General features: G+C 36.8%; 1 protein-coding gene across 1 annotated transcript in view; it reads right to left on the reverse strand.

Annotated features, from left to right (window-relative positions):
• Positions 1-545: 545 nt before the first annotated feature.
• Positions 546-13,385, reverse strand: part of syndig1l (synapse differentiation inducing 1-like) — a 29,261-nt gene continuing 16,421 nt past the window's right edge. Inside the window, exons 3-4 of the mRNA XM_039693100.2 lie at positions 8,869-9,006; positions 546-4,152 (exon numbers count right to left, since the gene is read on the reverse strand). Coding sequence (XP_039549034.1) covers positions 3,994-4,152; positions 8,869-9,006 — 297 coding nt within the window. The 3' untranslated portion in view covers positions 546-3,993. The remainder of the gene's footprint in view (positions 4,153-8,868; positions 9,007-13,385) is intronic.

Raw genomic sequence — 13,385 nt, forward strand, 5'->3', positions numbered from 1 at the left:
TTGCTGATACATCAAATATGTCAACATTCCTCTTTTTATTTCCTCTAAACGATTTTGTGGGTGTTGATATATGGAAATAAGGAAGGGGGGGGAGCTCCATTCTTACTCCCCCATACACCCTCCTCTGCTATGCTCAAATATGACTCATCCATCTGTTTAGTCTGACTATTTTTTTTTGTTTTGTTCCTGACAAGAAAGATTCACACGTAAGGACCACAGCGTATCAAAATTTCACAAGACGCAAAAACAAATCCAGCATTTGCAATAATAGATACAAGATTATTTTTGTCTCAAATTATTTATTTTATACCGCTTGTTCGTCTTTCATTTGCAGTATTTACATTGTCACTGTCTTACAAGCACATTCTAATCATGAATGAGAAAAACTCAAGTGTCACAATATTAACAAATCACTAACAGCAAAACACTGCGGGCACTGGCATAAAATGAATGTCAGAAAACAAAACAACTAGTCACTATGAAGTGTGTGTGTGTGTGGGGGGGGGGGGGGGGGGGGCTGATACATAATCAAGTGAGGGCAGACACCAACTGACACTGTTTATTTAGAAATTAATGACGCAAACACATGAGAAAAAAATGTTAATGGCTTGAGACCTTTCCTGAAAGTAAAATTCAATTTTCATTACAATCAATTTTAGTTTTTGCTTCTTTTTTTTTCTCACTTCAAAATAGCAAAGATTTGCTTGCTCAAGCTTCAGTGGCTGCAAAGTAGCAGAGTGTTATTTGTAAAAACAATTCTGTTTTGCTATTTCCTGCTATGCTCTGGAGACTAGACACTTCCTCAGAAAAAGCCATTATGGGAAGCTAATTGTGAACCGTAAATGTCAGGTATGATTAATGCATGACCTGTGCTGAGAGACTGCAAGTGTCCCATGTTGGCTTTCAATGCTCTGGTGGTTGCAGTGAAAATGCATTTGCCGAAGACCGCAACAAAACCAGCAGGGTCTTGAGTGTGTGCTGTGCATCATAGGCTCTGAGAAAGTCATCCAAGCATCATTCTTCCCTGTTGTGCATTCTGCTATATACGACTTCAAGTATGGGAATATAGGGTGGTGTTTGCATAAACAACCTACAAAAGTTCTGGTATGACAGGTATGCGAATTCATTTTTATTATCAGCCAGAGTGAAATCTCATTTTGGTGCCATTTACTAAACATTAAGGGTAATTAGTTCTTACGGCACAGATATGAACGGTGAATTAACTGTAAAGTCTCCATCCATACGCTCGTTTTTCATTTGAGCTCATTCTTGTCTAATAAAAGCTTGGTGATTCAGTGAATTCATTCTCACAAACATTGTCTTTCCAATTACAGTGCTGACAATGAGTAAATCTGCTAACCTTGACAAAAGCATCACATCAAAAAAAAAAAAAAATCTCTTTTATTGGAGATCATGTATTTTCAATTATTTGTATCTGGTAACGCTTTTTACACATTGATATTATTCATCAGTATAATAACAATAATGCATAACTCCAGGCTTCTTCACAACAGAACTCCAAGTCAAAATGGTTCCTTACTGTAGCTCAGTACTTCCATAATATGTACTCACTCTTTAACATAAAGCATGACCTTTACCATTGTGCTCTTTTCACAATGAACAGTTCTCCACACACCTTTAAGTCTCTGTGAATTAGTTTCTCCAGAATTCAGAAAACATTTGCAACCTGTACTTGTCAGCTATTATGTTTTACTTTTTAAAAAAAAGAAGGTTTTTAAGAATTTTCTCAAGAGCATATTAGTAATATGACGCTTAATGCTGTCTGATTGTACCATGTTGATGAGGTTGCCTTGTCTAATTGGCATTGATTTACGATGAAGGAAGTTTTGTCCTATGAATAATCCTATCTAAAGGGATAATTCACCCAAAAATTTAAATTCTGTCATCATTTACTCTCCCTTAAGTTGTTCCAAACTTCTGAATTTCTTTCTTGTGTTGAACACAAAAGAAGATATTTTGAAAAATGTTGGTAACCAAACAGTTTATGGACCCCATTGACTTCCATAGTATGGAGAAAATAAATACTATGTAAGCCAATAGTGTCCAACTGTTTGGTTACCAACATTTTTTTTCCAAAATATCTTCTTTTGTGTTCAGCAGAAATATGCAGAGATGGTCTCCAAAATGTATGCAGCACTCCATTCATGACTGAGGCGGGTAGAGATATACAGTATACTGTATGAGGATTTGTCGACAGTTTGAGGATCCACTGGAATTACGAGGTTTATTCACAAGCTTTTATATAAAGCTATTTGGTATGTAGTTATTTTAACTGGTACAAAGTATTAAAGAAAAAAAAAAATTTTTTCTAATCAAACTGTTTTCGGTACTGTAATTTTAAAGAAGGTACGCATGAACACAAATGTTAAATAACTGACATGACTCCGATTTACCCCCTCCCCCCTTATTTTTGGGATATCTATCCCTTTAACAAACGAAAATAGCACACAAGAACTTAATACTTATGAATAGTTTGTCTGTCCAGCCCTTGAAAGGCATACCAATGCAAATGTAAAAGCATTGAATACTATTGGGTATTCCAAGTCACCATGGGATGCAATATTAGGTGGTTACGCACAATTGGCTAACATACTTCAAAATTTAATTGGCCAATTTAATTTCTACCAGCTTCCAACTAAGTTCTATTTCATAATCATAGGAATTCAAATCAAGCCTCAAAACACTACCTAGCCACCAGGGAACCCGTTGTTTTTATGTTTTGAAGTTCTGACTACACCAGATTCAGGCTCCATTGTTGTTGAAATAGACCAGTCGACCTTTAACTCAACATCCCCTGTGTTCGTTCACATGCTCGTGAGCTTACAGCCATCCAATACATTATTAATCGATTCAATCTGAGGCTCTTTCACTTGAAAACAAAGCTTGCCTTTTTTTCAAACATCTGTCTTAGGATTTGAGGAAAGTATATTGTCATTTTCTTTTTACCTTCTGCCTGGAGTTTTGTCACCTCTGAATTTTTCCAATCATATGAGACATTAAGTGATGCTTTTGGGGAATATGTGGACAGACCACCTTGTCATCGACTTGCACAGTTGTTTCATTAATATTCAGTTTCAGGGAATTTGTTGAAGTCAAGCAAATCATTACCAATATAAAATCAACGCTTGATTTCCTTGTTTCCCATTCGTGCTTATGTGCTATCTTTCTTCGTCCACATAAACCTTGCAGCCTTCGTTGAGTCAAAATGAAGATTTCGACTTTGGACAAAACAAAAGACATTTACAACACAAAGCATAGAGGTTGTGTAAGCTGAATTTCACAGATCAATTCTTAGAGGTGAAATGTCTTTGATAGTTATTTCTTGTCCTGTTGTTCTGTATCGTGATCATACGCATTTAGATTCATGAACTCCACATTTGCTTATAACATACAAGGCTGTGTTATTTTGCCTAAATAGGGTGGACAACATTCTATCCTTTTAAACAGAGCTCACAGACTGCAGTTGGTGTATTCATTCAGCAGTGCTGGTTTAATTGGGCCACACGCACATACAGGGTTTACCAGACTACGCAAGTAAAGAGAGAGAAACGGACAGCAGCTTGACTTCTCTTTCAGGTTCCGAACGAAGCACAGTTATAAAGGGAAAAACAAATCCAAGGGCTCTTGGTCCTTTTGATCCTTACGGGTGTCCTTTGAAATAGCTTCCCTTTGGTTTCAGTTAATTGGATTGCTTATTTGTCTGTACTTTGTATTCTTCACCTGAACTGCTCTCAGACTTAGTTAAGTTTTATCCAGTGTGGTGTGACACGAGGTGAAGCTTACATTTATTTATTCTGACTGGGGTGATAAAGTCCCCAGTTCTTCTGGTTCATCCTCTTCTGTTTCATCCCTTTCTCTGATTTGGACGGACAGGCGGTCCACGGGGAGGGATGAGAATGAGACATTTAGAAAAAAGACGTTCAGAGGTGGTTGTGTAGTATCGTGGAGTTCTGCAGTTCTCTCCTGTCCGTGCTAAATGTGGCCTGGTTTGGACAGATACGCGACGAGGGCCACCACCACTCCCACGTAGACCCCCGTCCCAATGGTGATGGAGAGAGCGGCCAAGAACAAGGCTCGTCTAGATGCAATGCTCGCCAATGGGAAGTCTCCCTTAGTCACGGCTTTGCTGGTCTGGAACAAAGAAAAGGAATGGTGAGAAAGGACAAGATCAAAGGACACATTGACCTGTTTTCCATTCAAGGATAAATTGCTTTGAACTATATAGTGCTTCATTGATGATGCTGAGGGCTCAATGGAAAATTAGATGTGTTCTAACGCACATCGGCAAGACATCTTACGCTTAGTCACATGATTATTAAAAATCCATTCGACCCACTTTGCAGGGCAGTGGCACAAAAAATGGTACCCTTTTGAATGTATAAATTCAAGCAACCTTTTAGGTAGAAATGTGGACTGCCACATTTGATCTAGAACATAAAAATAAAATCTGGACACAGTCAGGAGGCAGGGTATCTGTAGATCCTTAAAAAAATAATTAAAATGTCTTTTAATTCACATTTTAAAAAAATAAAGGACATAAAAAGTCAAGTTTATCCGACAGGAAACAAAGGACGAACAAAGACATTTAAGGTTATTTTGTTCCGTCTTATGTTTAGTCTTTGTTGACGAGAGAAAGAATTAGCACCTTTTAATATTTCAGTTGATTTTGTTTTAATATTTGTCCATGAAAGTGAATAGTCAGCGTTTGTGATGCACTGTGCTGTCTGTGTAAATAGACCACTTCTCAGTACATACACTGATTGATTCAGATTCTGTATTATATTTTTAGTGTAAAGAAGGTTATAGTCTAAATTTAATGATTAATAGGCTTTATGTCATCGCATCCGCTTGTCAGAGAAAGTGTTAACGGTCGTAAGAACTGACTACGATATCTATGGATTTTTAAGGTAATCAGCTAACCTACCTAGTTCACTTAAATATCTAAACGTTACTGTGAAAAAGAAAAAATATAAAACGTTTAAATATCAATCTGCACATGTGAGGGACATTGGTTATGCTAATCTTTGCTCGCTCCTTTTAAGTTATCTTGAGTAAAACCGCAAAAAGTTTCATGAAGCACATACAAAAGACCTGAACCGGAAGCTATGCGATCTGTTTTACAGAATGCGGAAGTAAGTTGTGCATAGAGTCTATGACATGCTGGTATGCAAACTGCCACTGAAAAAAAAAAAATCACCCTTTTAATGAATCTAAGAATACGACTGAATGCTAAAAATCGCCATTCACACATTTTTCTCTATTTTTGTTTTGATGCAAAATCGTGTATCAAATTTGTTAAAAATGAGCATTCGATCAGTGATGCAACAGAGATACGAGGGGAAGCCGGCATTGCACGGGCATTCTGTATGTTAGCAACTAACTTCTTTATTGTTATAATGGCCAGTGTCGGGAGGGATAAGCCAAATGCGAAGCCAATATCAGAAGAAAATACATTTTCAGCAATTGTTCTCTCGACATTCTCTCAAACAAATAACAACACGGTTGCTTGATGGAGTAAAACATCCAATCTTATACTATTACCCCCTGAGCGTTTCAAAGAAGTGACATGTGACTTGAAATGGCGAATGCTAATGTTTCACTTTCCATACAACCACATGCTGGAAGTATGCTGTGCTGAGAGCTATTAGACTGAAAAGGGAACATCACACTGGTTTAATTTCTTTAATAGCAAGCCCTATGGAGCCCCCATGTGTAATAGTTTTAATCAAACCATTTCCTAGTTCAAATGAATAATTAAATCCTACTATGATGCTCATTTACCAAGAACATGGCTCAAGGGCTGGATGAATTAAACGGGGGGAATTTTTGTAGAATGTGCATATAACTAAACTGACACAATTATGCACAACATTCCCCACACTGTGGTGTCCGCTATGTGTAAGCAAGCAAACATACTTTGAACACGAACAGTCGTTTTTTGTGATAGTCTCATGACCTCTCAGAATCTGGTGTCTATTTTAGTATCCTCATGAGAAAGTGGAAAGAGTTGCCAGTCACACATGGCTGTCACTGTGGGAGGTGTCTTGCTCTCTTTGTCACTGCATCCGACTCTGTTGTCCAGGGAAAACACTATTGATTTTCACTCCTACGCTTTGTGACAGTCAATAATGGGTTGCTTGGACACACCAGCGCTGGTGCACCAGCTGAGTTGCCATGTTAACATGTTTTTTTTCTTTTCTTTAAATTTAAAGACATCTTCTTATACAAACATTTTCTGTAAGGCTGGGAGATAGATTAAAGGCGTCATGAATTAAGAAATGATATTTTCCTTGATCTTTTGACAAATATCCTGTAAGTTCCAGAACTCAAAACAGCATTGTTATTGAACCAAGCTCAAAAATGGTAAATGGAGTGCATTTATATAGCGCTTTACAGACCCAATGGCCACCAAAGTGTTTTACATTTTTGCCTCACAATGACCCATTGATTATAACCTAACCCAGCTGGGGTTAAGTGTATTGCTCACGGACAACTTGACACTTGGTCAGGTTGAACCGGGTATTGAACCACCAACCTTTTGCTTTGTAGACAATCTACATGAACCACTGAGCAACAGTGACCAAAGTAGTATCAAAGATGAAATCAAATCTTCGCCAAATCTTTTTAAATTGACAACTTTTATATCTGGGTGGAGAGTTGAGCATTTGAGTCACACGTAGAACACAAAACTGACGGGAGCAGCTCCTGTGGTGAACAATGACTGATCTAAAACCTTCATATGACACAGCTCATATCTCCATCGCTGTAAGTTACCGAAACCACACGTGAAAACCCGCAAAACATGGTAGACACACGTTTGTGCAGCACAGAACGGCTCTCTCGCACTGTATGACGTGACCGACAATTAGCTGTCCAGTCTTGTTCCGCTTACACAGGGCGGGTTTTCCAAGAAAGTGGATGCGGGTCCTGAAAATGTATGGGTGCGTGTTTGATTATTGAATGTGATTGTCACTCCTGCAAATAGCTCAACTGTGGGAAAACGTAATTAAGGACAGGATTGACAACCTTATTCTTCTACTGTGTGAACATGGCCACAGACTGTGCGTTGACATACTTGTAATCCTAACATTAAGAAGGGGTGGATGAACTTCATTTCTAAAAAAAAAGTTCCAGTCAGATTGTGTCAGCAAGACACTGTTCGTTTGTTTGCTTCATTACATTTTACAAGTAGGCTTTTTAGGCTTTAATTATAGTTAACTTAACATTAGACAATTTTGAATTATATTCGTTTACTTATATTCTTTTTGAGTACTTTTGATTGCAGAAAATTAACGCAATTGCACAAGAGTTTCTTGTTTTTCACTGGCATGTCTCTTAGGTGTTGAGGACTAGTGCATATTTGAGCCTAAATTTAGAGTGAGTAAAATACTTAAGTACTGTTAATCAGATCCTCTAAGACATTTACTCATTAGTCATTTTCACTGTAATTTATATGTACTTAAATATGATTTTCATCTACACTTTACACCTCTTATGTAGTTAAGTAAACTAATAATTTTATAACACTTAAATGTAAGTGTCACGGGTGTGGAGCAGGCAGAAGGAACGGGAGGACTCCAGAGTCACAAGGAAGATGCATTTATTTCATTAATACAGGCAGGAAGACGGGGTACACCGGGTAACGTTCAACATTGACCGACCAAGACAGACTGAAGGAGGGAGAACTAAATACACGGAGGAATCAGGACTAATGAGGTGAACACAGGTGAAAATGATAATGACAGGATGAGGAACAGGTGGCTGATTGGGGAGTGAGTCCGGGAGAGGAACAAAAGGATCCGGGGAAGCGTAGTGCAGATGACGGGACAAACAGGTGAAGACGACGGACTGTGACAGTAAGCACATCTAAAATGAATATCCATTTTTCATACTGTAAATTATAATTTTGTGATGCCTAAATTCACTTGTTGCAATCAAACTGTTTCAATCAATTGATTAATACAGTTCTGTTTGTTTCCTCACTCAAAAATGCACTTTGACAACATACTGTATACCATGGGCTCTGTATGTGTCATGGCCGGTGTAGAACAAATATCGATATTGATTTTAACATAAGTCCTATACAATCCAAAGTCCTTAATTAGTTATGGTTAAGTAAGAGTAAGTCAGAGGTGGAAGCTAAGAGGAAGGATTCCGAAGCAACTGCTTGGCGACACTTCTCATGAACATTCAACCCTATGCCTCGGGGAAGGTGAGAAAATCCGTTCAGGATGTTCTCAGAGGAATATTCCCAACCAGCAGACAGGGCAAAAACATTCGCATTTTCACTATATCTCATTTCCATCCACACACACACACAGAAGTTTCATTCTGGAGAACCTTTTCTGAACAACACCACCATCATCATAATTACTCTGGGAGAATTCACTTAGCTCCTGACAAAATAATTCACTCTGCCCGTGTCTGCCACAAACTGAACTATAGATAAGAATAAAAAGGCTCATTCTGAGATAGACAAATTGACGTGACCTGTGCTGAATGAGAAATTGGAGCTGAAATCGTGGCACATCATCATGGTCACACCCATCTGATCAGTGCATTCATGTATACACCATTTATATTAGAGGAGTGCCTGGTCGTTTTTGCAGTCACGCAAGCAGAGCTGTTTGCTCGTATGATGGGTTTTATAATGAAGCTGTTCTGTATTATTAGAAGGAGCTGATAGAGATCACAAACAATTTTCTCTCAGGAGACTACAGGTTTGTTTGGAGGGCACAGATGGAAAAGTGTTGAAGAATTCATCTCTGCTTTCTCTTATGTCGTAGCAGATTTTTTAGCAGGCTTAATGGTTAGGCTATGGATTTGGTAGGTGGGCTCTGCACTTACCCCCTGAGAAAAGTAGAAAGCAGCAATGCCCAGAGGCCAGAAGCAACAGAGCATGGAGAAGATAGCGAGGCCTAGGTGATCACGAGGAGGAATGACGATAAAGTTGTCCTCGCTCTCACTGTCACTGGAGCAATCTGTCTATAGGGAGAGAGAAGATTCATTAAAATCACTGCAGTTTGTTAATGGGTGATGCAATATTGAGAAATATTAGTATAATTTTAAATCAATAGTTGAATATATTATTAAATGTAAATTACTGCAGTCTTCAATGACACATGATTATTTGATGAAAAGAAGGTTCAAAAGAATAGCATTTATTTGAAATATATATTTTTTGTAAGAATGTAAAAGTCTTTACTGTACATTTTAATCACTTAATGCGTCCTTGCTGAATACAAAAATTAATTTCTGAAAAAAAAAAAAAATCTTACAGGCCCCAAACCTTTGAATTGTATTGTACATTACAATTATGAAAAATAAAACGTATAATAAGTAATAATCCATTAAATGTAATATATACTGCTCCATTATGAACACATCTAAAACCTCCACTGTAAAAAATATTTTCAAGATTTGTTATCACAACATATTTTCTTTTGTCAAATCAACTTTATAATAATTTATTTAGTTGAGATAACTTATTATTTTGAGTTTCTGATGGTTAAATTAATCTATTTCATTGTATTAACTCACTTTTTCCAGTTCAATTAACTTAACATTTTAAGGCAACCCAGGTTAATTACTTTTTTAAGTTAAACCAACAATATTTATTTTTACAGTGTAGTAATCACAACATTTTTTCTTTTGTCAAATCAACTTAAATAATTTATTTAGTTCAGATAACATAATTTTGAGTTTCTGATGGTTAAATTAATCTCCTTCATGAACTTAAAATTTTAAGGCAACCAGGTTACTTACTTTTTTTAAGTTAAACCATCAATATTTTTTTACAGTGCAGTACACTGGTCCAGTTTACTTATGTTTTTTGGGGGGATGGCCAAGTCAAAATTATTTTCTGTGATAATGAACATATCACATACTGTTTAAAATGACAACTTTTATTGAATCTGTAGAACAATTTGTGAATTTTGCATTGTTTGTCAGTTCTCTCCTTTGATTCCAGTGATTCACTTGAGTTACTAAAAATAACTCTGCCTGTAGAGTGTGCCAAGAGGAAAGCTGTTAGGAAAATATTTCTGTACTGATTCCCGGCAATAAGCTGCAATCATCAGTGGTGAAGGATAGTTCTGTCACCAGGATTTTATCTGTGCAAATAATAGGCCTACCTCTCTATACAATAACATGATGTTAGTTTGGATTCCTCTGTAAGGAGGTGGTGAAGTGGCACATGGATACTGTCATGTTTCTGCTAAATGGTGAATTACATCTCTTAGCAAATCCAAAATAGAGTTTACCCTGTCGTTAATGCTAGAAAAACCTGGCAAATTTCAGTCCATATAACGAATCGTCACACCTACACTCTTTCTCATTGCATATATCTGACCACCTTGACGTTACATAAGAGGATATAAATAATTGTATTGGGTGTTTGTTAGGCATTCTGCTGTGTGCTGTGGACTAGGAGTTTAGTGCTTTTAAACTGAAACGCTTACAAATGAACCGCGCCAGTTGATGGCATCATTTGTATGCATAGTTTTCGCACCCGATTCACTTTGCAAGTCTAGTGGCATTATTGCGTAACTGTGCAAATGCGCACACAAAATCAGTGATGACAGACAGAAATGAGTGCTATAGGTTTTGAAGGATGCACCATATGGCATTCTTTTATTAAAACTGTACAGCCTCTCTGCAGCAATAAATACATGATAGTGATCTGATTCACAAATACGTGCAAGTAAATATATTTTGTCGCTAAATATCTTTATAATGATCATATTCAATATGATCAATCAGAGCTGTTTTCTCCGAAAGACATAAAATTGGCCAGAAAAGCTGGAAAAACTTGGAAAAGAATAGAGTAAAATGTATAGTTACCAACACAATGTCTATCTGATATAATATATATATAAAACAAGTTTAGAGATTATTATTACTGCTCCCATAGACATCGGTGTGTATTTTACAATCTGTAAATGTGTTTTCTTTTTTCTTTTCTAGTACTATGTGTATGTGAATTTAACCCTCATGTTATGTTCGAATTCTGAATACAAAAGAGGGGGGGTCAAATGTAGTCCATTTGGATTCAATACATACAATTCCCCAAAAATCACACTATGAAAAAAAAAAAAAAAAAACAGAATCAGGTGCAAACAATCAACTTTCAATATCAATACTTTTCACACATCACAAAGAATACAAATCTGAATTTAGTGTGAATCTGAATCTGAAAACTTGAAATTGATTAGAATATTGGTCATAATAAATAAAAATAATTAGCATTGATCTTTGCATTCCTATTAGTGACTAAATTTGAATCAGTTGCAGCATGGTTTTATCATATTTAGGCGTGTTTGCGAATTAAACTGAATTGGGGTAGTTAATGAATAGTGTTAGTGACTTTCTAATTTGTCACCAATAAAAACGTAGTATAGCTAAAACTAATTTAGGGCAGATGGATCTGATGACTCCTGCACAAATCAGGAATCTTTATTCCTGAATATTGTACAGATGTAGTGGGACAGGACTGCACAACATGCTGAATCTCATGAATTTTCATACTTTTTTAGCTTGTAAAGCATCTGCATGTGCTTAACAAATTAGAAACGACAGCCTCTGATTTTTTTTTTCCCCCAACATGTTTAAAAATGATGTAGAGCATTATGCAACAGAAAATGTACATCGTTCGCCAATATCCTGGATGGATTCAAATGCCAAATGCATTTAACGGTCCAAAAAAATGTAATAAAAACCGATAAGCCAAAAACAATCTCATCATCTCCACATGCAGCTGAAAGGCATGAAATTTGTGCATTATGTTATTACGGATCTGAGCTGTATGTGAATAATCTGCCAGCAATGTCAAATGGTTAAGCCCCAGAGCCAGAGACCCACAGCTTGGCCCCCGATAAGCCCACCTCCACCCCTACTTCTGCTTCTCAGGTGCCTCTCCTGAAAGAGGGTGGGCGGGGGGTGACGGCAGATGCTGTCACTGCCTGCCTGCCAGCTTCCTGATAGGTAATGACAGATTAATGGATGGTTTTATCCTTTCAGGGTGGCAGGGGGCACAGGAAGGAAAGCGTGTAATTTATGTTACCAAAATGCCTCCCCGAGTACGAGCACGATGAGCCCTGTCTTTCTTCCTTCTCCCCTTTTTGTCTTTTCTGTTTTAATGCGATCCACCGCTCAGCTAATAGAACTTCATCTCGATTTCAAGGTGATCGATGTCAACACTTTCCAACTTATTATGTATGTGTCATGTGTGAGGGCTCTGGATGAGTGCCCTCCTTTGGCGGAGAGGAAATTGAATCCATATACATTTGTGATTAGCTGCTTAATCAAATTGATCAAAATTCCAGTTACTCTATGCGACACCATCTCATCGCAATGCAACAGGAGTAAAATAGCTTCAAGTCAAACTGAAATTAGCCTCAGATGGCAATGCCCACAGACCTCCCAAAGTCTGTTCACTGAACATCTGATGCAAATTGCACACAAAGTCCTCAATTTCATCTAATTGTTTGAGTGATTTTAGGAGTCCGGACACTAACAGTGCAGAAAACCTATTTTATTTGTACAGATTTCTCTATAATTATACACTATCAGTATTTTTAAGTATTTTTTTTTTCAAATATTTTGGAAAGAAGCCTTTAATGTTCACCAAGGCCGCCTGCATTTATTTGATAGAAAAAAAAAAGATATATATATATATATACTTTTTTCTATTGTTGTTAATGTTAAAAGTAAAAATGTTAAAAGTCTTAGGTTTCACATGATCCTTAAGAAATTATTCTAATATGTTGATTTTATGAAACATTTATCCTTTTTATCAATGTCAAAAGAAGATAATATTTTTAAACTGTGATAAACTGTGATGCATGTTTTAAGAATTTGCTACTCACTATTCAAATGTGAGTTTTGTGAGTAGCACTTGTTTGTCATTGATCATAAATGCAGACATGGTTGGTTTTATGTTTACATAGTACTCAGTTCGGTACTGAGAGGTGGCTTTATGTGCGCACACTTTGGGTGTGAGCACAAAATCTGTGGGAATGAGTAAAATTATGTGCAATACATGCAATCCCATGCCGAATTTCAAGCCCTGTAACGCCAACAATATTTATCCAGAGCAAAATAAATGAGGTATCGTTTCGAGGTATCGTAAAAATTCTCACAAAAGTTTTGTTGTCAGTACTACATTAAACTACTATATATATATAATGTTGATTATAATGTATAATAATGCAATGGGGAAATATTTGTGGGTCCTGATAATGCCAAATGACTTGTGTAATTTGACCAGTAAAAAGTGTCCAACATTATTTTAAATAAATCTAAATACATCTAGTCAGAAAAAGTGCAAGAATATATGTCTAAAATAATTCTGTAATTTCAGCTTT

The sequence above is a fragment of the Pimephales promelas genome, chromosome 13 (genome assembly GCF_988280905.1).
Source record: "Pimephales promelas chromosome 13, fPimPro1.hap1.1, whole genome shotgun sequence".
In the NCBI taxonomy this organism is placed as follows: Eukaryota; Metazoa; Chordata; class Actinopteri; order Cypriniformes; family Leuciscidae; genus Pimephales; species Pimephales promelas.